At 52.9% G+C, this 27,566-nt stretch overlaps 1 protein-coding gene across 1 annotated transcript in view; it reads right to left on the bottom strand.

Annotated features, from left to right (window-relative positions):
• Positions 1-606: 606 nt before the first annotated feature.
• Positions 607-27,566, bottom strand: part of PLXNA2 (plexin A2) — a 143,923-nt gene continuing 116,963 nt past the window's right edge. Inside the window, exons 16-32 of the mRNA XM_066204136.1 lie at positions 26,356-26,523; positions 25,753-25,846; positions 24,370-24,609; positions 23,610-23,753; positions 21,801-22,035; positions 20,190-20,332; positions 17,935-18,203; positions 14,397-14,463; positions 13,656-13,802; positions 12,940-13,099; positions 12,696-12,799; positions 7,767-7,866; positions 5,477-5,667; positions 4,187-4,356; positions 2,653-2,865; positions 2,188-2,338; positions 607-1,087 (exon numbers count right to left, since the gene is read on the bottom strand). Coding sequence (XP_066060233.1) covers positions 992-1,087; positions 2,188-2,338; positions 2,653-2,865; positions 4,187-4,356; positions 5,477-5,667; positions 7,767-7,866; positions 12,696-12,799; positions 12,940-13,099; positions 13,656-13,802; positions 14,397-14,463; positions 17,935-18,203; positions 20,190-20,332; positions 21,801-22,035; positions 23,610-23,753; positions 24,370-24,609; positions 25,753-25,846; positions 26,356-26,523 — 2,692 coding nt within the window. The 3' untranslated portion in view covers positions 607-991. The remainder of the gene's footprint in view (positions 1,088-2,187; positions 2,339-2,652; positions 2,866-4,186; positions 4,357-5,476; positions 5,668-7,766; positions 7,867-12,695; positions 12,800-12,939; positions 13,100-13,655; positions 13,803-14,396; positions 14,464-17,934; positions 18,204-20,189; positions 20,333-21,800; positions 22,036-23,609; positions 23,754-24,369; positions 24,610-25,752; positions 25,847-26,355; positions 26,524-27,566) is intronic.

Genomic DNA, 27,566 nt, shown 5'->3' with positions numbered 1-27,566 from the left:
TGGCACCTGCAGGAACCAGCAGTGGACACTGAATGGATCACTGCTGGATCACCGTGGTCATCCTGGACACTGCTGGACCATCATGGTCATCCTGGACACTCCTGGATCACCACGGCCATGCTGGACACTGCTGGACACTCCTGGATCACTGGCAGCCAGCGAGGTGGGATGGGAGGTGGAAAAAGGAAAAGCAATGAAATTCAGATCTTTCCTCATTCGACAGTAAATGGGATTTAAAAAAAATATATCTTGACACTATATAAATACACGGATAAAGCTGGATTTCAAGACAGGTCGGATGATCTGGTGGTTTTGAAATTCAGGTAAAGTTCCTTCTAGTGCCTCTAAGTTACTCAGCCACTGGACTATTTTCGGGCAAAACTGCCTTTTCGCTTGTGTGAAAAGGTGTGGTGCAAACTTGTGCTCGTGTTCGTTGTAAGAATCCAAAACGAAGACATTTGGGTTTTCCAGACGTTCCAACTGGCGTGAGAGTCCATTTGCAGAATGCCTGAGCCGTGTCCTTGGAAGGCTCTTGGGGACAGGATTCACAGCTGATCCTCCTTGCCAGGATTATCTCTATGGCCTCTGTGGTTTCTGCTCTATTGATTTTTTTTCCTTTTTCTTCCTTTTATTTTTTTTTTTTTTTAAAAAAACCTTTAAATAAAGTTTTATTTTCTAATATACATTAAATGGTTTTCATGCAAAGCAGCAGTCATGGAGACATCCAGACTTTCCAGGTTCCTTCCTTCTGTGTACACTCGAGAAAATGATCCACCTTGCTTGGACTTTGAGATGTTTCCTCCTCTTCCCTTCCTGCCCTTCCAAACCGGATCCTGTATGGTTTTTGAACACAGCCACTCCTTGGGCCAGGCTCTGTTCTCTCCAGAAGAGCCTTGAGGGGTGTGTCCAGTGCCTTCCTTGCTTGTTCTCCCTCCAAATTCCCGAGAGTCCGTGTGATCCTCTGCCCTTTGCTGTCCTTTGTGACCTTTCTTCAGCTCTCGAAGGACATGGCCCCAATGAGTTGCTCTACTTTGTAAGCCAAGCGCTGCCTCCGAGCCTGCTCATCCTGCTCCAGAGCCCCGATCAGCTGCGGGAGAAAACAGGAAAAAGGGGGAAAAAATGAATCAGAGAGAGGAATCAGTGTGACAGTGGGGGCGGGAGAGGTGGGTGGGCAGCGAGATGTGAGCAGCTCCAAGTGGGGAGGTGTGAAATCCCAATAAATAGCAAAGCAGCTTGGCTGCCGTTGGTTTGTTGGGCCCCTCGATACCCACCCAGCAAAACCCACTCTGGTGCCTTGGACTCCACATTTCTTGTCTCGTTTAGCACCAAAGTGATGAGATTTTTCAACCCTAATGGGAAAATAGCCGTGGCGTTGTATCACAAATGGCTACACGCAGTTCAATGACAAAACCCTTCCGTTTCACGGACATAATTACAAAATCGGTTCTTCTTGCAGAGAAATGAAGGGGTGGAACAGATGGCGAGAACTTGGTTTCAAGTGATGCATTCATTAAAGGAGCTCAGGCTGCCAGGAAGCCTTTGCAAACAGGAGCCTGCGCCACCGCAGCGGGGATTTGGACCACGCTGTTCCCAGAGGACACCGAGGTTTCTGGGGAGCTTTGATGGGTCATGAATATTTTCCACTGCGCTGGGTGCATGCCAGAGCTGAGGTATCCAGGTGCTCCCAAACAATATTTTAGCTCTCAGTCCTCCTGGGGAGGGTGCTACAAGTGCCAAACCAAAGTCTGGGCCAAACCCAAACTCCTCTGTGCGTGAAGAGAACAGCGGGGCAGGAGCGGCGCCAGCTACGGCCGGGCTGCACACAGGGAAGGGAGGGCAGGGAGCTCTGCGAGGCAGCAGAGGATCCCTACACAGCCCAGCGCTGCATCTGCTCTCCCACACACCTGCCATGGGACCCTATCGCCCCAGGGGACACCACCATGGCCCAGGGGACACCACCATGGCCAAGGGGACACCACCATGGTCCAGGGGACACCATTGCCCAAGAGACACCATTGCCCAGGGGACACCACCATGGCCCAGAGGACACCATTGCCCAAGGGACACCATTGCCCAGGGGACACCCTCACTCCAGGGGACACCACTGCCCAGGGGACACTGTTGCCCAGGGGACACCACCAATCCAGGAGACACCACTGCCCGGGGGACGCTGCTGCCCACACCCACCTCCTCGCTGTACTTGCTGACGTAGGAGTAGATCTCATTGAGAGCGCTCAGCATGTTGAACTCCACGGCGTGCAGGCGCGACTGCTCGGCGAGGTAGGCGTTCATGTCCTGGTCGCTGATGGCCGGGAGCTTGGCGATGTCCGCGTAATACCTGCAGCAATGAAGTCAGGAGAAAATGAGAAAGAGGAACGCTCCAGGTGTCCCTGTTCCCCCTGGGATTTAGGCTAAGCTCTGCGGGGATAAGAACATCATTTTGCTCCGTGTTTACATCCAGCAAAACAGGATTCTGGGATTTAACGAGCTGAAAACAAGAGCAGTGATGCTCAGTGGGGTTGAGAACACCCCTGCAACACCACCAACGGTCCTTGTGCTTCCCTTCCACTCAGGATGTTCCATTCTGAGCTCCACGGGGTTTCAGGCAGCACCAGAGCCCCCTGCACCCGCACTCCCACGTGCTGCCCTCACCTCTCCACCCAGCTCTTGTAGCTGGGGATGTCCTTGGCGTACAGCAGCTTGTTGGAGGGGGAGTCCTTGCCCAGGCGGTGCTCGGAGGTGGAGCAGGAATCCATGAAGGTCTGAGCCACCACGGAGAGGCAGGCGTCCGTGATGCTGCCCTTGTGGATGTCGAACACGAACTGCGGGTTTTTGATCACGTTCACCCAGAAGCGCAGGGGAAGGCTGGGCGGGAAAGGGAGAAACAAAACAGAATGAGAAGACAAAGGGAAGGAAAGGGCACGTGCTGCGGATGGAGCTCCCAGGCAGAACATGAACGGCGGGAAGAACAGGAGAGGAATTTAAACAGGAGCTGGGCCAAGGCCACCAAGCACCAGTTGGGCCAGTGCTGCCCAGATGGCTGGTGATGGATCCTGGGATCCGAGGGGCCACTTCGGACTGGGATCCCACACGGAGCAGTGGAGGAGATGAGGGGCAGGGCAGAGGTGGGCAGTTTGGGGGCACTGGGGAAGCATCTGCAGGAGGAGCCCATGAGGAGGAGTCCATGAGAGCAGGGCTGTGTGCGGGGTGAGCCGGGGCAGCCCCGGCGCTCATCAGCGCTGCCTGGCCACACCCGCCAGCCGGAATCAGAGGCTTTGTCCCCAAATCCCGGGGCCTTTGCAATCAAAGGGGAATTATTATTCCTTTTTTTCTTCGGCTGTGTAGCAGGATCAAAAAAGCAGCTGCTGCTTTCTATTACCTTTCAAGTCGCAGCTCTCTCTGTCTCTCCAGCTCGATGAAGGCTGCAGCCTTAACTCTTGCGGTGCTGCGGGAGAGCAGCTCAGCCCCAGCCACCCCAGCTCCCTCCTCCCAACTTCCATCTGCTTTGACCTGCTCCAGGGGCAGCCTTGTTCCCACCAAAATTCCCTTTCTGGAAATGCTGCAGCTCTGCTGAGATGGGGACAAAGAAAGTCCCGGCCTGGTGGGGTCTGATGGCTCAGGCAGACCAAATTCTGGTGGTCATCGCATTCTTTTTTCTAATAATTTCTTGTGATTCTACGGTTTTTATCCCAATAACTCCTAAAGCTTTAAATGAATTGTTTTGAGCTTCCCACTGCCTTAGCAGGGGACCAGCTTTTGCAGCCATGATGATTAGAGGCCTTTTAAACCACGAGGGGCTCAGGGGAAAATACAAGGTCTTTAGGGAACAACCATTTGTTGTGCCTTTTTTTTTTTTTTCCCCTTTCTTGCAGAGGTAAATTTCCAACCCACAGAGGTTTTAATCCCAAAATAGCAGCAGAGGCAGAGATGTGAGAGCTCCCACTGTTTGGAGAGGCTGGACCTGGCTGCATTCTGACTCTGATTTTTTTTGCACTACTACATTTGTATTTTTAATATTCCTGCTAAAGAACTGTTATTCCTATTCCCATATCTTTGCCTGAAAAGCCCCTTAATCCCAAAATTACGATAATTCGGGGGGAAGGGGTTTACATTCTCCATTCCAAGGGAAGCTCCAGCTTTCCCCTGGCAGACACCAGGTCTTCCCAAACCAGGAGACCCTCGTTACCAGTTGCTCTTCCAGGTGTGCCGCACGTCGGTGTCGTGGATGCCGTGCTTGTCCGCCTGCTCGTCCAGGAAGTCGAACATGTACTTGATGGCGAGGGGCAGGGCGCTGCCGCGGTGCACCGTGCTGAACAGCGTCTCAAACAGGTCGTCCACGAACTTCTGCAGCGTGCCCTGCGGGCAGAATGGCAAATCAGACAACTTCTGTAATTTCTTTGGAATGTGATTTTATTCGGGGGTTTGCTCGCCTCTGCTCGGGGTGGGGGGAATTGGAATTTTCTCTTGGAAAGGCCCCTCTGAGGATTTCTGGGTGAGGCTTTAGGGGCTTCAGTCAACAAAAAGGAGATTCCCAGAGGCAGAAGATACAGAGGGGATAAAGGGACACTAACAAACATCTGCCCCTGTGTGATCAGAGGCACCTGGTCTGGGGAATGATCGAGGAGAGAACCAAAGCACCAGCACCAAATCAGCATCGAAAGGATCAATAACCAATAGGAGATGGAATATTAAGAATTGTGTGATTTAGAAGCAGTGAATGCGAATTTCTTCGGAGGTTTTATGTATAAATATCTGAAAAATGGGGTAAGAACCCGTGTGTGATGGAACTATTTTCACTGCACAACCCAGGCATGTGTGGATGAAATAATTTCTATTGCACATCCTGGCCAGAAAAAAAGTAATATCTAATTCTCTAACATTGAAAACATGTTGTTTGAGAGTTTCTGGTTTTTCCTGCAGTTTTGGTGACAGGAGCAGCAATCCAGGGGGTGAGGGGAGGGAGACTCTCTGGCCAAGCAGCAGTGACAGGAAGGGACACCAGATGTTTCCAGCCCCCCCAAAAAAGTCACCACAGATCCCATGCGAATAACCAAGACTGGGGTCTTTTCAACTGCTGCTGGAAGTCCCAGGGGAAAGCTCCAGCCTGCAGCTACTCACTCATTTACTCTTTATTTTTAACCTGAAACCTTTTTTTTTTTTTTTTTGCTTTCCAAAGCACAGCTGTGTTATCCACACTGATGAGCACGTGGAGAAAGGCAGGAAAACCGTGTCTGGTCAAACAAATGGGTAAATATTTCCAGGCATTGCTGCATTCACCAATCTGGGTTTTAACACAAAATGGAGAATTGCAGCAATTGCCTTCAGCTTGAGGAAATTTGGACACTGTTACTGCTCCAGGACTCTCCCAGTCCCAGGAAAACCCAGCAGGGACATCCAGCCTGCGAGCTGAGCATCACCAGGGGCTGCCCAGGACGAGCCTCACCGTGCGTCCCTCCAGTGAATTCATCTCAGTTACCTTTGTAGCCAAGAGCCTGGTCAGGTAGATCTCAGACACCATCTTGCTGCCCCTGTCTCCTTCCTTCTGGTCGCCGTGGTCGTGGTTCTTGACCAGGTGCCAGACCTTGACGCCGCTCTCCAGGTCGGGGGTGATCATGGGCGCGCGCGAGCGCAGGCTGTCGGGGCTCCCGGTGTAGCGGAACGTGGAGTCTGAGCCAGGGGAGAGAGGCTGCTCAGGCTCACAGCAAACCCCTTTCTGCACCTCCCTCAGTGCCCTCGCCACATCTGGCGACACCCAAATTGTTGGCGCTGTGATTTTTTTTTTTTTTTAATTTTTTTTAATTTTTTTTGGTGGGAAAGTAAAATGTAAAACTGCTGTGGTTTTGTTTCGCATGTGTTCTCCTGCACCATTGAAGTTTGGTGTTTGCCAAAAATCTCTGCTGGTCTCCATTCAACAAAACCCCTCAGAACTGAGGTTTTTTTCTTTTCCCCCCCCATGTATGGCCTTTCCTGCCTTGTTCACATCTTTTCCTGATGCAAACTCCTCACAGAGATCCACACAAAATTCCTCCCCGAGTCACGGCTCACACACATTAACCCCGGGCACCGACTCCTGCAGAAGCAGAGCCCTGGTTTCAGGGTTTTATAAATAATGAGGAGCTGCCCAGCACAGCCAGCACAAAGGGCAGGAGGAACTGCTGAGCTCATCCTTGAGGCTTTCAGGAGAGCAGTGAGGACTCAAGCTGAGCATCAACAGCAGAGCCTGAGGCCAGTCCTGCACCCTGTGCCACCCCTGGGCTGAGCAGGTCCAGCCTCCTGCTGTCCCTGCAGGGAACGGGGAGCTCAAAGGGCACCAGACAACTCCCCCTTAATTGCTCAGAAACCGTGGAGGGATGTGGGACATTTATTTATATATTTCACTGCCCAAAGAATGTCCCTCCCTGGATCCCCAGCGTCTCCAGGATGAGACACGAGGCTGAGGAGCCCAAATGTGCCTTGCTGGATTTTTCCTCCTGCTACATTTCTTTGTTCTCTGGGAATTTCGTGCATTTTCTCAAGTTTAGCCTTCAATTCACTGCTCGCTCTCCTCGTCAGGAGTGCGGGGATCGATCGTAAATCAGCTGAGGGAAATACTCAAGTCATTACCAAAGTAGCTGGATTTTCATCCCTGATTAAGGCTTAGATAAATGAGTGCTCCAACTGATATAATTAAGGAGACAGACAGGGGGACAGCTCAGGAAGCATGCAGTAATTCTATTTTTAAACATATCTCTGTACTGATGTATAACAGGGGAAGTAAATAAGTATCTAATTTAAATTCTGCCGGCACAATTAGAAACATTAATCTTAACGTGAGCAATGATGGCTCACATCGGTGCTTTGCAAAAGCTTTTCCAGCTGACAGAGATCAGTGAGCACTGAGGGCTCAGGTTGTCAGACCCAGCCTTGGTTTTTCCATCACCTGGCCTATGGGATGTGTTGGACTTTTGTGGGCCCACACCTTGAAGGGAAAACTGCCTTTTTTCTCCTGGTTTGTACCTCAAGCCTCCCCTGGCTTTGGCTCCTCAGAACAATTGCTCGAGCTAAAAACCAACATTATTTTGGGAGCTATAAACAAGAGGAGGAGATGGGTTTGTCAGGAGACTTTTTGCTGGTAAAACACTCTGTGAAATGAACGATAATGAAAGATCAGCACTCGAGAGATTTTGCCACTGCTGCCTTTTATGGAAGTCTATTATTACAATTATTGTGGATTTAGTGTTCCAAGCGTGCACCTGGCACCTCGCAGGCTCATTTTCTCAGGCTGCAGCATCTTCAGGGACCCTCTGGAATGTGCTGAGCCCTTCTATTATTCAAATCAGGAATTCCCAGGTGTGCACATCCCTGCACTCTGTGCTAAGATTGCCCTTCCCCATTTGTGACCCATTAGCTCAGGATCCTGCTCTTGGGGAGGAAACAGGGAGAGGAATCAGGTTTATCTGTGCCGCAGCCCTGCTCAGGGCCAAGGGGCTCAAAGATCCTCTCCTGCATCACCCGTCCCCTCTGCGCCCTTGGGACTTTCCCAAGCCCCACATTCCCAAAGGCTGCTCCTGTGCTTGGCATTTCCTCTTCCCTCCTCTCCCTTTTCCTGGTCTTTTTGCTGCTCTCACAGCTGGAAAAGCCTTTGCAACCCAAACCAGCAGCCAAGGAGGTTTTCCTGTTTGGATGTGTATTGGTTTTGGGTGGTTCTTTGGGGGAAGCTGCAGCTTTTTCCCCACCTAAATCCCAGTGCCTGTCCATGAGCCGTCCCTTCCCATCCCATATCTTACCATATCTGCTGATGGATGTCCGGGAGATGCTGGCAGAGGCAGGGATGTTGTAGGAGGAGGTTTGTTTGGGAACCAGAGCCACGACGGAGCGGTCTGACACCTGGGGAGGCAAAGCAGGAGGTCAGGGTGTGGGCTCGATATTTCTGAGTCTGGGAGACTTTAGCCTGCTAGCAGCCACTAACTTTTTCCCAAGGAAAAATTTCTCCAGAAAGCTTCTTCTCAAAAAAATCATGGCAAACAACTCTCCTTTCTCAAAACAACCTTTTTCCAGGTGGTGTTTTGCTGTTTCTCTGGTTTAACCAATGGGATCAGAGAGGTGTCGTGACGCTGTTTTACACCAAAATGACACAGACTTCGAGATTCGGAAGGCTGAAAATGACTCCTTGATTTGTGGGGCATGTCTCCCTTTTATACTATTTCACACAGACCACTTTGATTGGTGAAACAAAGGCAAAACCTCTTCACTCACATTGGTCAGACCAGAGGGACAACAAGAAGAAGTCCCTCCTAGGAAAAGGAATGAATAACAAAGGTACAGTTTACCAAAACACTTCTCTTGTTTACAGAAAATTCCTTGGGAAAAGAATTTCAGAAAACCAGAACACCTCGGGCACAGAACCAGGGCTACGGTGCCGTTCCTATTCACCAATCATGTTAATCTGTATCAGAACACCTTATAAAAGTAGTAAGAATTCGAAAATAAAGCCTTTTTTCTATGCTCTTTGCCTTCTGAAATATTTGGAGTCTCTCATCTTTCTTTCATGTCCTACAATGACAGTCAGGGGCATTCCCTGTCCACTCTGTGATCCCTGTGATCCAGCAGATCCTGGGAAGAGGAATCCAGGGCACACTCCCAGCCTGGCTGAGCCCTGTGCTGGGTCAGGCTGCAGCAAGAGCCTGAAGGAAACGCGGGATAAATCAAAAGACGTGGTGAAGATGCTTTTGGTCGTTCTGATTTAAGATTATGCCTAACCCAATAAAAATGAGAATCTCAAGAATTGTTGTGATCCAATTAAAGTAACAATGCAGAGGGAATAAAAGGGCTGTAATAACGTTATGGGCCATAAAACATTCCTATTAAACCATTTTTTATTTTAGCAATTTTTACGAACTTTAAAAGTTTGATTTACAGCAGAGCAAGTCATAAACCCATCTTTCAGGGCATTTAATTGTTATCCCTTTACTGCTCCAGAGAAGGAATTAAACACTGGGAAGTCAAACTATAAATGAACATTAGCGCTAACAAGGTTTTGTTACAGCAGATTTTAGTGGCCATGTTTAATTTTATCCTCCCTATAAATCTGCTAGTCACTGGAAGTTTTCTAACTTATTCCCCTTAATTAAGGATCTGCAGGTTTCCAGGGAACGGGCCTGAGTGGCTTTTAATTTTGAACTTGTGACCTGTGGTGCAGCACAGCGAGGAAGCACAGAGTCACCACATCTTGCCAGGGCCCAGCAGATACTTTTTAGAGACTCGGGACAAAAAAAAACCCAAAAAAAGCCTCTTCCTGCTGCAGGAATTGCTTTTTGGGGCTAAATCCTGCATTATCTGCCAGGAGTCTGGTGGTGGACTCAGCACTGACCCTACGAACGGAGGTTTTTAGCTCCCCCAGCAGCTCCAGGGGTTTATACACTATCTGCAGCACCAAGGTGAGCTGTGCTGCCTCCCAGGCTCTGGGCTCCATCCAGATGAAAGATTTAATGGAAACCCGAGTTATTATTCTTGCTGGTGATAGTGGAAATAATAGTTATTTGCGTTTTGCGGCACAAAAAGTGAGACTTTTCTGAGCAAAACCCTCCAAACACCTCCATTATTTCCTTTGCTGCTCCTGCCTCACCTCATCCAATTTATTAAGTCAGTGGAAGAAGTGATCAGGGCTGGTATTATTTTCTTGGGCTGTTCTTAGCTGCCACTTCAGCTCCATTTCACCCGGGAGAAACCCGAGCCCAGGGTGCTCCCGTGCCGGATCCGTTTCCACCAGGGCTGCCCTTAACTGGGAGAGAGGCACTAAAAATCCCACTCAAAAGAGGCCTCTCACCCTCTAAATTTCGGGTGGAATGGCTGCTGTCAGCTCAGCCCCAGCAGCTGCAGAGCAGCCCCAGGTGGAGCAGGCGTCGGCGCTGCCGCGCTCCCACAGCACCCGCGGGACGCGCCCCGAGCTGCCTGCCTGCTTCACAGCTTTATAAATATTCTGATTATTCTGCGAGCTGGAAACACAAAACACCTCGAAGGCAGGGGAAAATAAAACCTGGGGAGGGGGAGGAGGGAGGCCAGGCCACGGAGCTGTGTCTGCGTGCGGCAGCGAGGGTGTGATGACGATCCCAGCTCCACCGCCCTCACCTCCTCAGCCTCATTTTCCACCCAAACCTTCCCTTTCTCCTTCTAATTTTTCCTTTAAAGCAGTTTCCTGGTCTCCCGGCCTCCCCGGGCTCGCAGGGGCCGACAGGTACTCATGCTCTGCTGCCTCTGAGTTAACCCTGCGTGAGCCACTGTAAATCATTCGATATTAAATTCAGTGTTTCATTTTTCCGGAGTGAAACCACACGGGGTAAGACCCTCCCGTGGAGTTTAATAGCCGTGAAACCAAAAGGATCCGACACAAATGTAATGCAATTCCTTGCCATGTATACCAGCTCCAGAGAATTTAACAAAGAATTACACTTATTTAAGCTACACATCTATTTTTATAAATGAAGAAATAAGCGGGAGGCGCACAGTTCTCTCTATAATTTCATAAAGTGGTTCAAAACTATTTGAAAGGTGAGTATTGCTCTTTAATTCCAATTTGGGTTTTGTATGTGAAGGCTTCCCACGAAAAAATGCGTTTGATCAGTTATTGTGGTTTTGTGATTCTAATGCAGAAAACAAAAGCTTTTTTTTTTGCTGGTGTCAAAATCCAGCATCCAGGTTCGGAGTTGGGAAACCCCCGGGATTAAACGACCACCCTCAGGGCTCGGTGAGGAGGAGGAGGGTGGTTTGGAGCCCTGGAGCTGCAGGAATGGGGCTGTAGGCAATGAATCCCGGGAATCAGGGGCAGGGAATCGAGGACCAGGGGGGTTCTGCCCCCTCCTGCAGCCCCTCAGGTGTCAGCACCTGCCCAAGGGACACACCTGGAGCTGTGGGACCCGGGCTGAGCATCTCCCAGCACCACCTGCAGACCCAGGGATCTCCCTGCCTCCCGAGCAGAATAAAGACAAAACAGCTCTGAATAAAAGATGGGCAGAACTGTGAGAAGCAGCTTTCATTTCTCTCCTAGAAATCCCCTTAACTGCTCCTCCGGAAATCCACATTTATTTTAATGGCTTGAACCACGCCTGGTTCATGTGTCACACTCGTGTTAAACAGTGAGACAGCAGCACTTGGAACTCCAGTGACTTTATACCCCCCTAAATCTCGGCCTTTACCCAGGTATTTGTTTCACTGTGTAGTCCTGGAACATCTGTATTTTTTGACACCTAACAAAAACTTTTACTCCAACAGAAAAAACCCCAAACTGATAAGAATAACAATAAAAAAATCATTATAAAAATAGATATATTGCTGATGGCTTTTTGGCAAAAGCCTCGCCTTGACAAGAGAAAAGGATTTGGCTTCTCTTTAACGACTGAGACAGCTCCGTTGGGCTGAGCAGAGCTGGGGCCAGAGCAGGCAGACTCTGTCACTACCTGGCTGGATGTTTGGCTGCCAACTTCTCCTTTCTTCCAGAGCAAACCTGACACTCAATCGGCAGCGAGAGCTGCAGCATCTCGAGCGCTGCGAGGAGTTTGTTTATTTGAAGGGGAAGCTTTTGGCTCAGGTTTTCCCACAGGCACTGGAATGAAAGTGCTCCCTCCCCCAGCATCCAGCAGACATCAGACAAGCACAGCTTTCACTTGTGACTTCCTCACGATGACTTTTAAAGATCAAGGCATAATAAAGTCTCGCTGCTTTCCCCGCGTGTTGGTTAATCCCTTGCAACTGTCAGGTAAAACAGATTTTTAGGAACAATGGAATTAATCTGTGCAGCTCCTCTGACATTTTTTGGTAATCTGTGTTTAAATCCTGGGGGCTGCTCGGAAAAGTTGACCCCGGAGGTGCTTTTTAACATGCACGGTGCATATTGATGGCACTCTCCTGCCTGGCTCCCTGATTGCAGGGCTCCTGTCAATACTGGCTCCCATTCAAGTCCCCCAGCGTGAGTCAGCCTGATGGACTGGAGATGCTGGATAAACAGGGAGAGATGCCAGATTAAATACTGAGCACTTCTGGGGAGGTGGTGATGGACAGGAGTAGGTTACGGGTCCCAATTAATGCAGTTATCCTGTGCTGCAGACAGGCTGGGAGGGAAAGCCTTTGATTGCCTGCAGCCAAATCTTCCTCAGCCCCCTCCTCACCTCTCTTCCCACCTTCTGCTTTGATTCCCTCTAACCAAACCCTCCTCAGCTCCCTCTCCTCCCACCTTTCACGCTGTGAGGAGCCCTTTCCAACAGACTCTGCCCTATCCAGCAGCTAAAGATGGCAAGAATTTCTTAGGCCTCCTCACCCTGAGCGTCTTCACCGCCTGGCTCCACCTTCCTGTAATTTTATGCCTCCCCTGCTGCACTCCAGGCTGTCCCAGACCCCCAGGCAAAGCCCTGAGCCCCCCATGCTGCCCTCCCCAGGCCCCTCGTGCCCAGCAGCCTCAGCTCAGCCCCTGCACCGCTCCCTCTGCCTCTCTCCCACGGCTGGCAGCTTTCATTTAGCCAATTTTCAACTCTGCTGCTTCCTCTGAGCTCCGTGTCAAGGTTGCTTTCCCCCCTAATGCTTAAGCACATGGAACCCTTCTGGTTTATCACACAGACGTGACCTCCCTGTCTGTCTGGGCAGGCGAGGCACTCGGGAATGAGGTTCCTGCAGCTCTTTTCCTGCTGGCAGCTCCCTGGGAGCTGTCAGTGGGGCTGCTCCCTCACCTGATAGTGCACCAGGGTGTTGAGGCGCTTCCAGTCGCCCTCGATCTTGGTGGTGATGTCTTCATCCTGCAGCACCACGCGGGCGATCCGACCCTGCCGCCACTCTGGGGACAGGGAGAGTCACGCTCAGAGGGGGCCAAACTCCCCCAGGAACCCCCCAGCCCCTCTGATTATCCCCCCACACCGGGCAGGGCAGCTCCTACCCAAATCCACCCCCAGCCCCTCTGATCAGGGCAGCTCCTACCCAAATCCATGTCAACAGCTCTCGGTCTTTGGGAATAGGGCACGTTTTTGTACACGGCGTCCAGGATCTTCTCCTTGACTTGGGTGATGGTGTCGCAGTTGAGCACCTTCACAGGGATCTCCGGGCTGTTCTCGTTGTCTGGGTTCACGCAGTTCAGGATCTGCAAGGGAAGAGCCACACCACGCTCTAAAGGAGAAGTGTAACCACGTGTCACAACCGCCTCTTCCCATAAAAAACACCCCACTGCAGCCCTGAATGCATCACTCATATTTATATGGTGCATCTATATTACATTTTTATATAATTTATATATATATCAATTATATATATAATTTAAATATAAATGATATATAATCTATATATAATATATAAATACATTTTATATGATGTATAATCATATTTATTTAGTGCATCTATCATATTTTTATCTATCTATCTATCTATCTATCTATCTATCTATCTATCTTTATTTATTTTAAATATATAGTTATATATGATATATTCTCAGTCATTGCTGAGAGAGGAGCCCTGGGTGTCCATTTTCTGGGCAGCAGGAGGAGGGCAATGCCCAGAGCACAGGGGGATAAAACTTTCCTAACCCCAACCCGCAAGGTGGGGACACACCTGGCTGGGACACAGGTCCTCATTGCCCAGCAATGCTCACACCTCAGGGAACGCCCTGATCCCTGCTCCGAGGGTCAGGATCTGTCACTCACCAGGGTCTTGTACTCGATCTGCTGCCGGATGAGTTTGTCCTCGCTCAGGGAGTACCGCGCCTCCCCCGTGATGGCATCGATGGGGCCCTTCTCCATCTGCTGCTTGATGGCACAGTAGAGCATGAACAGGGGCTCTCCAGCACATTCCTGCACGAGAGGAGCACACCCGGGCTCAGCCAGGGTGGAGGAGCCTCTCCTGCAGCCCCTTTGGCACGGGATTCCTCCCAGCGCAGGCTCCGTCCCACTGGCTCCATCCCCAGCACATCCCATCCTCCATCCCCAGTGCGGCCCAGGGCTGGCCCCCGGAGAGCACAGCCAACCCCCTGAGCGCCACTGGCTGGGTTGTCTTTGGCAGGGTAAGTCCCTCCTGAGCCTACATGGCTGTAAAAAAAAAAAAAAAATGGAATTCGAGATCTCCATCCCACCTTTCACTCCCCTGGAACAGATCCGGTGGGGCTTCCAATGCCACAAATTGAGTTAAAAACTGTGGAAGCGGAAGGCGTGGAGAAGTGAGAATTTCCCTCAAGGACCAAAGAGGCGTAACAGAGCCTCCTTTACATGGGAATTACTCCGGGAGGCCTGAGGCTTGGGGAAGGCTCTGAGCACGGAGCAAATTTCCACCTCTCCTTCCTTGCTGCCCCATTTTTCGGAGCCCGGTGGAAGAGTTTCAGCCCCAGAGTCACCCCGGGGGTGGCTGGAGGCTGAGACAACAGAGACAGACCCCGCTGCACCCCTCCTTACCTTGAGGAACCTGTGGAGCAGGAAGGCAAACCAGTTGGTCAGCATCTTCTCGGCCACGGACTCGGTCCTGGGGGAGGCAGGAGGGTGCAAACATCACACACGGAGCCCCCAAAGCCGCACCTGCACCCCGGGGCAGCGCCCGCCCAGCTGCCAGCCCGTCCCAGCCCTGCCGGGGCTGGTGACAGCGAGCCTGGTGACACTCGGCTCCTCGCACGTGGTGCAAATTACAGCCCGGCTGAGTAAATCACTGGGATTTACTGCGGCTCCTGGCAATCAGGGACAGCCGAGTGACAATGGCAGCGAAATTGCAGCTTTCTCCCCGGCCCCACCCAGTGTCCTCTCCCCGCATTGTGCCCGAGATTATCTCTAATTTAAATACAATGCCTCCTAATGATAGCTTTTAACGCTGCCTCTGCAGGACCCGGAGGCTTAAAGCTCCACAGCCCCTTTTCCTGGGATGGGATGGGATGGGATGGGATGGGATGGGATGGGATGGGATGGGATGGGATGGGATGGGGTGGGATGGGATGGGGTGGGATGGGATGGGATGGGATGGGGTGGGATGGGATGGGGTGGGATGGGATGGGGTGGGATGGGATGGGATGGGATGGGGTGGGATGGGATGGGATGGGGTGGGATGGGATGGGATGGGATGGATGGGGTGGGATGGGATGGGATGGATGGGATGGATGGGATGGGGTGGGATGGGATGGGATGGGATGGGATGGGATGGGATGGGATGGGATGGGATGGGATGGGATGGGATGGGATGGGGTGGGATGGATGGATGGATGGGATGGGGTGGGATGGGATGGCTCTGGGGGTCGCGGGGTGTCTCATACTGGAGCCCCAGCCCCAAGCAAGGAAGAGCTGCTGTGCTGCAGCCTGGTCACCTGTGACCGTGTCCCTCTGCCCACCTGTGACCCTGTCCCTGGCCACCCGTGACCCTGTCCCTCTGGTCACCTGTGACCCTGTCCCTCTGATCACCTATGACCGTGTCCCTGGCCATCCGTGACCGTGTCCCTGGACACCTGCGACCGTGTCCCTCTGAACCAGGTCACCTGTTCCCTGACCTGGAGGGGGCCACATCTCACTCCAGACCCATCTTCCCCATTTTTCCCTTTACATTTCTTGCTGTCAATCCCCACAGCATTCCGAGTGCTTTGGAATTACAGGCACACACCAGAGAAGCACAGGGCTCGATTCCAAAGCCGAGCAGATCAAGAATAAACAGGAGCCAGAGATTTCAGCAAACAAAAAGTGACACCAGTCGGCCAACAGACCTGGGGTCACATCATCCATCATCTCCGAGGATGGCAACATCTGCCAGGAATTCGTGAAAATGTCTGCAGATCCCCGAAGAATTTAAGCCTGAATTGATTAACTGCCTAAAAATTCATCCTACAAATTGACACGCACATCCTTCTCCTGTTTGAAATATTTCAGGCACCCAATTAGAGAGGAGAAGCAGCAGCACCCTTCCAGAACAGCCCTAGAAAATGGAGAGGCAGTGACACAAGCCACAGAAGGGGTGAAAAACTCAGAAAATAATACATTCAGGAATTCATGGGGAATATTAATTTCATAAACTACTTCGTTAATAGAATATTAAACGAAGAATCAGCAAGTCCCCCAATTAGCTGCCTCACAGCCCGGGGCCTGGCCTTTCTCCTACACTTGGAGGGCTCTGCTGAGCCCCAAATCTGCTGAACCCCAAATCTGCTGAGCCCAAAATCTGCTGAGCCCAAAATCTGCTGAGCCCAAAATCTGCTGAGCCCCAAATCTGCTGAACCCCAAATCTGCTGCCAGGTTTTTGAGCTGCCCCTGCCAGCACTGCTCAGTGCCATTGCTGGCCTCTGGATGCTGTTAAAGATCTGCTCCAATAATAAAAAATAAACTCCTGGAGATTACCAGGGCAGAAGAGAACCCCTAGACTTGGAGCAAACCCTTCTCATGCTGACCACAGAAGGAGGGCACAGCACGATCCAGAGATGATTTTTTCAAAGGACCAGCCTTGGCTTCCTGAGGCGCCGGCAAGAAAACAAACCTAAACAAAAAAACGAGCTGAGAGAACCTAAAAAAAAAAATAAATATGTGTTTTATTAATTCTCCCTGCTCTATGTAGGTCTCCAAACTGCTGTTGCCAGCAACCAGAGCAGCTGTTTGATTTAATGTCAACTTTCTTGCTGTCTCCCGCGAGGGGCAGCCGTGGAAGACAGAGAGAGGGGAAAGCGAGGAAGAAAGAGGGAAAGAACTGAGTGTCAGTTATCAACTGCTGCCACCAGAGAGCTCAAAACATTTTTAAAAATAGTGTTTCACTTCATGGCTGATCACTCCTTATTAAGTCAGAGCAAGGAGCTCTAGGCCGGGCTGGAACAGGCGGGCACAGGGTTGGGCCAGGTCTCCAGCCCAAGGTTTAACAGGACCTGGAGCAGCAGGACAAGGAATAAAGCTTTTAAATGAAAAGGGAGCAGATTCAGACTAGGTATAAAGCAGGATTTTTTGTAAGGGTGGTGAAACACTGCCTCAGATTGCCCAGATTGGGCAGATTTTCCCAGGGTGGCAGATCCCTGGGAAGATGCAGGTTCCCTGTGCAATGGGTAAATCGTGGTGCAGGACACACAGCCTAAAGGACACACAGCCCAAGGGACAGACAGCCCACAGCCCTGACTCCTTGCTGGGAAGAGGGGGCACAGCCCTTATCACCATCCCTGTGTTTTTTGGAGCTCCAGGAAAAGTCATTATTGATGGCTGAGGCATGAGACGCCTTCCCAGCGACTCCTCAAACCACGGGGGAAATTAAGGCGGCTTCCTTTGCTGAGATGAGTTATTGCCTCCGCAAACACAGCCAGATTTAAAGCAATTTCCTGTCAAGTATATTCATTGTGGCTGCAGGGACCCCTGAAATTTTCCTGGAGCTGTGAAATCCTCCCCCGTCTCCAGCGTGATGCCAGCGGAGCCCCTGCACGGCCGAGGGGCAGCACTGGCCAAGGCTCTGCAGGACCCCCAAGGATGTGGGGAACGGAGGGAGCCTTTCCCTTGTGCCTGCTGATGTGCTCCACATCATTACAAGGTTTTTCCTATTTTCTTGCTGCTGCTTCCCAGCTCTGCCTTGGGTGAGTTGCTCAATCCATCCTGGAGCTCCTGGCCCTGCTGTGGCACACAAACGCTGTTCTCCAGCCAGGCAGAGCCAGAGGATCTGGTTTGAGACCCTGCCCAGCCATCTGGGAACTCCCAGAGTGGGATTAACCCCCCGTCCCGGAGACAGGTGAGGAAATGTTTGGGAATCCTCCACGGAGAGCAGCAATTCCCTCCCACCCCCGGCACCTGCCGAGCCCTCAGCTCACAGAACCCTGCTTATGAATCAGCTTGGAAAACACCTCTGAGAGCACCGAGGCCAACCTGAGATCAATCCCCACCTCGTCATCCAGACCAGACACTGCACCACCTCCCTGGGCAGCCCCTTCCAGCCCTTCCCATGGAGAAATTCCTCCTGCAAGCCCCAGCAGCGTGGCCTGGGAGCCATCCCCGGCCTCACCTGCGCAGGAGCAGCTTGGGGTGGTTCTTGTTCTCCAGGTTCTTCTCGATGAGGTCGGAGAGCAGCTGTTTGAGGACGTCGGTGGCGTACTCCAGCTTGCCCTGCAGCCCCGTCATGATCAGCGAGGCCACGTTGCCGCGGTCCCGCATGGAGAAGCTGCGCTGCAGCTCCAGCGTGCGGATGAAGGTCAGCAGGAACACCTTGTTGTTGATCAGCTGGGCAAAGAGCTTCAGGGCCTTCTCCACGCTCTGCTGCCCGTTGCCCTGGACCTGCAGGAGGAGAGCACGGCCCTCAGGCACGGCACGGTGGGGACAAGGGACGGGAGGGCAACGCTGCGCCGCCCCGGGGTCACCCTGCCAGCATGGGGTCTGTCACAGGAATGGTTTGGGTGGGAAGGGACATTAAAAATCATCTCATCCCACCCCCTGAAATGGGCAGGGACACCTCCCACTGTCCCAGAGTGTTCCAGCCTGGCCTGGGGCACTTCCAGGGATCCAGGGGCAGCCAAAGCTTCTCTGGGGAGCCTGTGCCAGGGCCTGCCCACCCTCCCAGGGAATCATTTCTGCCCAATATCCCATCTAACCCTGCCCTCTACCAGTCTGGATCCATTCTCCCTTGTCCTGCCCCTGCAGTTCCTGATGAGCAGTCCAACTCCAGCCCTCTTGTCACCCTTTCAGACCCTGGAAGGTGCTGGGAGGTCTCCACACAACTTTCTCTTCTCCAGACTGAACATTTCCAACTTTCCCAACCTGTTCCAGTCCCTTGAGCAACTTCCTGGCCTCCCCTGGACTTGCTCCAGCAGTTCCACGTCCTCCTCACTTTGGGGACATCAGAAGTGTGCAGAGAGGATGGTTTAACCCTGGCTGCAGCCATCCCTCAGGGTTTCAGCATCCCTGGATGTGGTTTCTGGTCCACCCTGAGCAAAGCTCCCCCAGCACAGCTCCCCTGACTCCTGCCTGGGAGCTGCACTCTGTGCACGCCATAAAGCAGCAGCTTTGAGCCTAACGGCCCCAGAAATGACACCCGGTTCTGCTTGTTCTGCACAAAAAAGTGACACTCTTGTAAGTAAATTAAATACTAATTTAGGCTATTGCTTTATTATGGGCCAAGTGTAAAAAATTAATTGAGGCTTTCAGCCAGTTGCGGATTCAACTAATTCATTACAAGTGAAAATGATGAACTGCACCAAGCAACTCTTTACCAAACATTTTGGAGAGTTATGTATTGGTTTTACTAACGTTACATAATTAAGCAACTGTGTAATTGGCAACACATTTATCACTTCTGCAATTCTGTTTTTCATGAGCAGAAAAAAAAATAAAAAGCATTCATATTTGTTTGTTGGAGCATCAGCTTCTTTGGCAACTCCAACAGCAAACATAATGCATGGAGCTGGAAAACTCGGAGCAGGAATGGGCTGGGAGAGGCTGCTTCTGTCTGAGCAACACCACAGCCACTGCTCAGTGCTGGTGGCCGAGGAAAGGAACCCAAATTAATGCTTCGATGCTGGGAAGTGCCTGCCTGGAAAAGGAATCCAGCCCTAGAGCAACCAGGACTCCTCTCTCCTGCATCCAACCCTGGTCTGCGTGGAATAAACAGGATTTCAGGATTTCCTGGGGCAATCCCAGTCTCTGAAAAGCTGAGCTGAGCCTCTGGGCATCCCACGTGAAGGATGGCAGCCCCATCCCAGGTGTGAGATGATGTTCATGAAGCCCCATCCTTTTTTTGGCCCTCTCCCAGGTGAGCAGGGCTGTCTGCCGGGTGCACAGATGAACCCACGTGCCTCCCCAATTCCTCTGCATTCCCAGTGAAAGATTTTATATATTTTTACACATCCTGGTGGGAAAAGCAGGGAGATGGAAGCGCTTGCTCAGAGGCTGGGATGGCTGGGCATTCTCCTTGCCCTCCTGTGGACACGCCAGGGAACAGCAGCAGGATGCTCCGGGAGGGATGCTCCGGGCCCTCATCCATCCCCTGCCCCACCAGGTGACTCAGGAGGACTTTAAAGCACACCACAACTGCTCTGCCCTGCTCTGCCGCTGCCTTGGAGCGACATAAACCTCCGTAAACCAAAAATAAACCAGCTGCAGGGAGGAGAAACCAAAAGGAATCCGAAAGGCGATGCGGGAGGAGATCAAACTCCAGGCTCGGAGTTAAAACGAGCCAGGGGCTCAGCCTGCTGACCCCAGGGCATCCAAAAACGATTGGCGTGGAGCCACAAAGGTGCTGCAGGGCTTCCCCGAGGGCTGGGTTACCTCCAGCTCCCGCAGGACGGGGTGGTCCTCGATGCCCGGGAACAGCACCCGCATGGCGTAGGTGCGGTAGTCCAGGTAGGGGATCCCCGAGCGGTCCAGGTCGCTGGTCAGCTCGTTGATGTCCGTCTGCAGCTCTGCAAAGGCTGTTCGGGGGGAGAGAGCACAGGGCACGGAGAGCTCAGCCCCGGGAGAAGGTTTTGGGCAGGGCTGGCTGCCCCGTGCGCAGCTCAGGAGAGGGTTATGAGGAGCTCAGGCACCCTTGGAGACTCCTCTCAGCAGGCGAGGGTGGGAGAGCAGGCGCTGCTCCGAGCAGAGACTGAGAACAAAGCTGCGGTGATTTGTATGCAGTTCACACCTGTGTGCACACACCTACAACACCTTTAAAGGCTGCACAGAAAACAAGGATCTGTTTTCATAACTCGGTGCCTCCCCTGTTTTCCTTTCTTCTTGTTTTCCTCCTCTATCTACAATTGCCAAGATAATCAAATCTGATGCAGATCAAATCTGAGCTGCTGCAGGGGTCAGGAAGGGATTTATTCTCCTCTGCTAACACGGTGTTATACAGCTGGATGTGTCTCCTCGTGTTCCCTCTCCAAAGTGTGACATGCTGGCTCAGGGAAGCCTCTGTACCCAGCTGGGCTGTGCCAGGCTGAGTCTGTGCTTTCTCCTGAATGTATCTCAATTTTTGCCCTGTGCTTTCAAGGCTACCCTTGAAACAAGCTGAACAAATCCGATGCAACTCTCTCTCCCCACTATGAAATGTGCAGCTGTTGATTTTGCTTTGATCGACTAAGCCCCTTCCCAGGTGGGAGGATGTAGGAAACAACAGCAGCACCCCCCAAAAATCCACCTTCACCAGCACTGAGGGGGGTCAGCTGCCTCCTTGCAAGGGACAGGATTTGTCCATGTGGAAACTCACAAGCAGCAGCTCTGGATACTCCAAGTAACACCCAGAATTTCACAGAGGCAAAGCCTTGAGGAGCTTCGGCCTCCCTCCCAACCCTCCTCTTCCTGCTCTGGGCTTAGGCTGGAGAGGGGCTGGCTCAGCTTTCCACCCTCCTGCCTCCTGTTTGGGGTCCACGCTGTGATCTGGGCTCTGAGCTCCCTCTGTCCCCCACCCTGTGCCTTTGGGAAGCCCCTCACTCAAAAGCCGTGGGACAAGGGGACCCTGAGCAGGCACCAGTGCCGGCCCTGCCGTGGGAGCCAGGCACGGAGCCTCAGCGGGATCCAGCTCTAATCCCATTCTCTGCACATCAGAGCCGTGTCTGCTGCTCACACGCTGCTGCTGCCACCCCCGGGCCGGGGCAGGCGTGGGGACCCTACGGGAAACCCACAAACCCCACAGGAAACCCACAAACCCCAAGGAGCTCCCACAAAACCCCAAGGAGCACCCATAAAACCCCAAGGAACACCCATAAAACCCCAAGGAGCACCCATAAAACCCCATGGGGCACCCACAAACCCCACGGGAAATCCACGAAACCCCACGGAGCACCCAGAAAACCCCAAGGAGCACCCACCCAGCTCCCCGCTGCAAACCCCGGGGAGAACCGGGACCCCACCCCTGGAGCTGCAGCATGCAGAGACCACCCACCCCCAGGCAGCACTGACCCTCCTTGCACTCCAGGGCCACGCGGGACTCCAGATTGTCCATCTGCATCTGCAGCCTCTTGAGGGTGAGGTCGTTCTCGCGGGACTTGCGCTTGTAGGCGATGAGGACGATGATGACGATGATGAGGAGCAGGGAGCCGCCGGCCGCGATGCTGACGATGGCGGGCAGGGTCAGCAGGCTGTCGGACACGATGCTCACGGAGCCGGGGGAGAAGGTGACGCCCCCGACACGCACCTGTGCGGGGGGGAAACGGGCCGTTGAGTAACTGAAGTTGTTTATTGCTTATAATGAACCATACTGTTTTGTTTAATTAATTAATTATTTCTGTTTAATTTGACCCAAAGGAGACGGTGGATCAAGCCAACTTGCAGAACTCAACGCCGTTCAGTTTGCCCTAAACCTCTACAGCATGTTAGATATAGATTTTAGGTTTACTGTCTGCGTGTTTTTGGGTTGGCCAAGCTGCTTTTTATGAGGCAGGCACACATTTTTTAGGACATTAAATTGGTTAAGTGTTTATTTTTTTTTTTTTTATTTAGGGTTTACGTTTTTTTCATATTTTTTTTAGTTTTTATTTTATTTTATTTTTAATTTTGTTGCTTTTTTAGTAACTTTGATGAACTTTCAAGAGCTCCAACAAACAAAACTGCAGGTGGTTGGATAATATTACTTACAACTAGTTTGGCTGGTGCACCAGAACGGCCCGTTATACAGATACATTGCTACACACCTGCAGGGCACAGCACAGGTGAGCAGCACCTCGGGGTGCCAAAGCCCCGTGCTCTGTGCAGACCCCGAGCCGCCTCTGCTCAGGGACAGAAAACCCCAACTGCCTCCAAACACAGCGAGGGGCTGCCTGTGTGAGCACAGGGAGGCTTCAAGTGATGATAAATGGGCCAGCCCTCCGCTATCTGGGCTTCGCTCCCATTATCTGATGGCTCCATTTGACTTTTCATTTTATAAGCTTTCAACTCCTTTTCGTAAACCGCGGACGTTAACAAGCCCCTGATCATTCCACCGACAAGAAAGCGGAGTGACTGCGGGGCCAGAGCAGAGGAGGGAGCAGAGAGCCCCACGTGAAAGCTGTGCAGAGAACAGGCTGCAGTTAACTCCAGGACAGGCTTTTCTTGGATGTGCCCCGGCCACAGATGTGAGCAGCTCTCGGCCAGGTTGCGCTTCTGGAGTCACGCTGTGATAATGGGAATATGTTTTGGATGCTGAACTTCAAGGGAAATGAATCACAATTACAATCTCATTTGGGCTCTGCTCAGGCGGTTCGGCAGCTGGGGTTTGGTCTGCGAGAGGAGCAGAGGAAGCAGCAGTGCCCAGAGCAGAGGGAGGCACTGACTGCTCTCCTGGATGAGGGTGTTGATCCAACCTCTCCAGTGCTCAGATGTTCCTGGCTCCTGCTTCGGGAAAGGGAAAACCTTTCCATGCTCTTGGCAGGTCAGGTCTGTTCTCCGTGGGCTGATTAAACCCCTCCAGGAGGGAGAACACTGGGAATGGTCTCAACTTCATCCAGAGGAAGGATGGCACCCAGTGCCAAAGGCACTGCCAGGAAGATTTGTTCCTTCTGGAAGGCTCTGAAGGGCATTTTTCCTTCTAGAAGGGAGTGACTCTCAGGGAAGGACAAAGTCTCTCCGTGCTAATCCACATCAATATTTTAAACTTCCAATTAGACACCCATAAAATCGAAAATCCCCCTGGGGATTGTGCACCCAAGCGAGTCAGGGAGTTGGAGAAGGAGGGGAAGGGTAGGGAGGGGAGGAGTGGGAAAGGGGACGCTGACGGGACAGGTGGCCCCTCACCATCACTTTGTGCTGCCCGGTGAGGGTGGGGGGCTCGCACAGCAGCTGCGTCTCGGACACGGTGACGGCGCAGGGCGTCTCCCCGATCAGCACCGTGTAGTTGAGCTTGGCTCCTCCCGGGGCGGGCGGGCACAGGTTCCTGCCCTGGGGACACGGGGACACAACACCGGCAAAGATGCAGCACGTTCCTCCAGCTCCCAGCTCGAGCAAACAACGGGGCTGTGCTTTGGGGTTATCGGGGATAAACTCCCTCCCTCCATCCCTCCCTCCCTCCCTCCCTCCCTCCCGGGTTTTGTGACCTCCCCACGGGCTGAGTGACCCTCTCCTTATGATGCCTTAAGCTTTAGTTTTCATATTTGCAGATTCTGTGCTGCCCAGGGCTGCAGTTCTGAGCTCACAGTCAGTGTCACTCAGCTCTGCACACAGCAGGGACACAAATCCTTTTCCTGCTGCACACCAAGGACAACTTTCAGGCCCAGAAGCACAAACAAGGGTGGGCTGGAGGGAGAAAACAAGGAGGATGGGACTTCATAACCTGGAGCTGTAATGGGACAATTAAACCCCAACACGCAAATGGACCAAAGCTTACAAAAATATAAGATCTCGTAACCAGGCAGCCATTTTTGTGACTATTCTTGGTCCACCCTGGGTGTAGCCCTGGTCAGGTCCTGTCCTGCCCAGGGTGGATCCTGGAGGCCTTTCAATAAACACCGACTTTATTCCCCAGCTCGGTCCAGTCTCTGTTCCAGGTCAGCCTTACCTTCAGGATGATGGGAGAGCCCGGCTTCTGCTCCAGCACCCCGCTGGAGCTCAGCATTTCGAACGTGGGGTTGGGGTAGTAGATGAACTTGGTGTCGTTGTAGACCAGCAGGGACTGGACGTTGTTGAAGATGAAGCCGAACTCGTCCGGCCGCTCCACGGTGTCCAGCCCCGGCCGGTACTCGGGGCTCAGCGGCGGGGCCAGGCAGGCCAGGGCCGTGGCGTTCACCACCTTGCACACCTGCGGGCAGGAGGGGCTGTCAGAGACACGGCAGGGGACAAACACTCTGCCCTGAGCTGGGCTGTGAGGCTCTGATGGCTGGGGAGCGTGGTGGGTTCATGCTCAGCTGGGAATATTTAATCCAGGCTTGGTGCTCCATGATCTTAGAGGTCTTTTCCAACCTCACAGACTCCATGGTTTGGGGTGATTTGTTCTCCTCCAGCCAGCACCAAGGCACTGGGGTAGAGATGGAGGGTGAGCCCAAGATGAGCCGTGTTTCGGTGGAGCTAAAGTCTCACACAGCAGCTCGTTCTTCTTTTAATTTATTTTTTCCCCGTTTCTTTCCACTTTCCTCCTCTCCAGCTCTGAAGCAGACCCACGGGGAATACCTGCTCCCTGCTGCAAAGGGCTGATTCGAGGCCATTCCCAAATGCCAGCCAGGGAAGGGGACGGATCACGTGGCACTGGTGGGCAGGAGGGAACATGAAGGTCATCTCATGCTGGGCTGAGGACACCCACAGCTCCTCCAGCCCTCCAAGCAGGGAAATCACTGATTTATGGGGCCCTTGTCTTGTAAAGCAGCAAGAACCCAACCATTTGGCCTCCCTCCATGAGTGAAAAGATTTAATTTCGCTCCATTTTGTGTCTTCAGAATTATTTTTGTAGCGCTGTAACCACAAGTGCTAGCAACAAAATTAGATGTCTTTTTAAAAAGAGCTCAGATGAAAAAGGTCTTGAGGGGGAGAAAAGGAATAGGAAAGGACCGCTAAGTGATTTGCCCTTTCCAAGATAATACAGACTCAGTCACAAAGATCACTGCATAGAAACAACATATTTCAGTTTGACTTGACCAGAATAATTTCTGAAGTCCTGGAGGTACAACTCTTACTTGGAGCACACACAAGAACCTCCCTTAGTCCCCATTTTTAGCTGGGGGTTCATCTCAGCTTCTCACTCATGGACTGAAAGGACACAGACAGGGGAAGGAGGTAATTTCCCATTTTTGTGTGCCAAATTCCCTCCTCCCGGTGCCCCCAGTTTGGGGGAGTGCAGGCAATTCCCCCAGAGAAGCTTTTGCCGCGGCAAAGCTGCCCAGGCAGGCAGCCCTGGCAGCAGTACCCCCACCCAGGGCGCTGCAGGACGATGCTCCCAGCCCCTACTCACGTTGACAAACTCCTTCCCGTTGTACTTGACGCGGATCCGGGGCTCCTGGATCACGTCCAGGTTGGTGCCAGTGACAGTCAGGGGCGTGTGTCCGCTGTGGGAAAGCCAGGAGAGGCCTGGTCAGTGGGCTGGGCTGTGCTCGCAGCCTGGGCTCCACAGACAAGGTGCCAGTGGGGTGAGGCCTGAGAGGATGAGCACAGCCCGGGGTTTTCAGCACTGTCCCCGTGATGTGACAGCAGCAGCCACCCTGTTCCCCACACTGTGATTAACATCAGCTTTTTCCTTTCCTGGTGGCTGCTGGTTTTGTTGCATTCCAGGACCACGAGAAGGAGCCTTTCATGAGCAGTTGTGGTTCCCTCCTGCAGCAGAGGGGCTGACCTGGCCTTTGGCTGTGCCCCCAAACTCTCTGTGCAGGGTCTGCTGTGGCTGCCTGGCTGGACACAACCGCTCCGCTGACCCCAGGCCTGAGCTGTGGTAAATGCAAACCCCAGAAATGCCCAGCCCTGACCCACTCAGGGATGTGCATTTGCAAACAGCCCCTTTTTGGCCTGGGTGTGTGCTGAGGAGCCCCAGAGCAGGGCAGAGCCAAGGAGGAGCTGTTACCTGGCGATGCTCCACTCGGGCTCGATGTGCTGCACCTTGGGGTCATCGATGTACTCGAACAGCAAAGTCCTCTCCAGCTGAGCCCTGTCCACGCTGACAGAGACCTGAACAGCCCCCAGGCCGTGGGCTGAGGGTGCCGACACACAAACGATCTCGTTCATGGATCGCCTGCACAGGAGGGAAACGGGGAGCGTTAATGGGGTGGTGGTGCAGGGGCAGGAAACGGCCTTTGTCCCCTCCTGGGGCAGCTCAGGAAAGGGCTGAGCCATCAGCCAGCCCCAGACTGGTACCTGGGGAGCTCCTGAGGAGGGTTTGGCGTGGAGGGAAGGGCAGGGAGCTCTGCACCGAGCTGTGCCCACCGCGAGAGCAGCGCAGCCTCCCTGAAATCCCTGAAATCCCCCTTTGTGCCAAGCTGCAGCTCCCGCATCCCCCTGAACCCGCTGCCTTCTGCTGGGCGTGTGAAAACAGATGGCTGCCTTTTCAAACGGGATGCAGCAGCTCTGTGAAAAGCCAAATTCTTTCCCTCCCCAGCCCGGTGCACACACGAGGCTCTTGTGAGCGGCACAATGTGCAGCCCCTGCCTGGGCAGGGCCAGGGCGCCGCTGCCTTGGGCTTTGTGTCCCCGGCAGAGCGGGGTGACCTCGGCTCGGTGCTGCCTGCCCGGACACAACGGGACCATCTGCTGCCACCAGGGCCCCAGAGAAGGTCGAGGCAGCGAGGCACTGTCAGAGCACAAAGGCGCCGGTGGGTGGGGGGACGGAGAAGGGGAATGAGATCTGAGCATCCAGAACGGAGCTGGGAGGAACCACTCGGCTCCTTGGACATCCCTGGCAGGCCAGTGTTCCTGCACGGCCTCCTGTGGATGTCCTTCCTGCCCAAACCTGTCCCCGGCTCGCTGGAAAGTCAGTGTTCTTTCTGTGGCCACTTTAGTTTTGGGTTCTCCCAGGGGAGAGGGCAGGCAGGTCTGCAGCACCTCACTGCCAGTCTGGTACTTCAATCAAAACCTGGCACTCCTGACTGGGCAACCTTCATCATCCTCACCATGGGCAACCTTCAGCATCCTCACCATGGGCAACCTTCAGCATCCTCACCATCCTCAGGGGCTTGTGGAGGTGTCTGAGTGACTGAGGCTCGAGTGGAGCTCCGCTCCCAGCACAGCTCTGGGTCTGTGCCTGGCAGGGGGACAATGTGTGCTCCCTTTCCGGGCTCCT

This window comes from Chamaea fasciata, unplaced genomic scaffold, assembly GCF_029207755.1.
Source record: "Chamaea fasciata isolate MVZ Bird 193981 ecotype frontalis unplaced genomic scaffold, bChaFas1.0.hap1 SCAF_25, whole genome shotgun sequence".
In the NCBI taxonomy this organism is placed as follows: Eukaryota; Metazoa; Chordata; class Aves; order Passeriformes; family Sylviidae; genus Chamaea; species Chamaea fasciata.
This window is presented reverse-complemented; position numbering and strand designations above follow the sequence as displayed.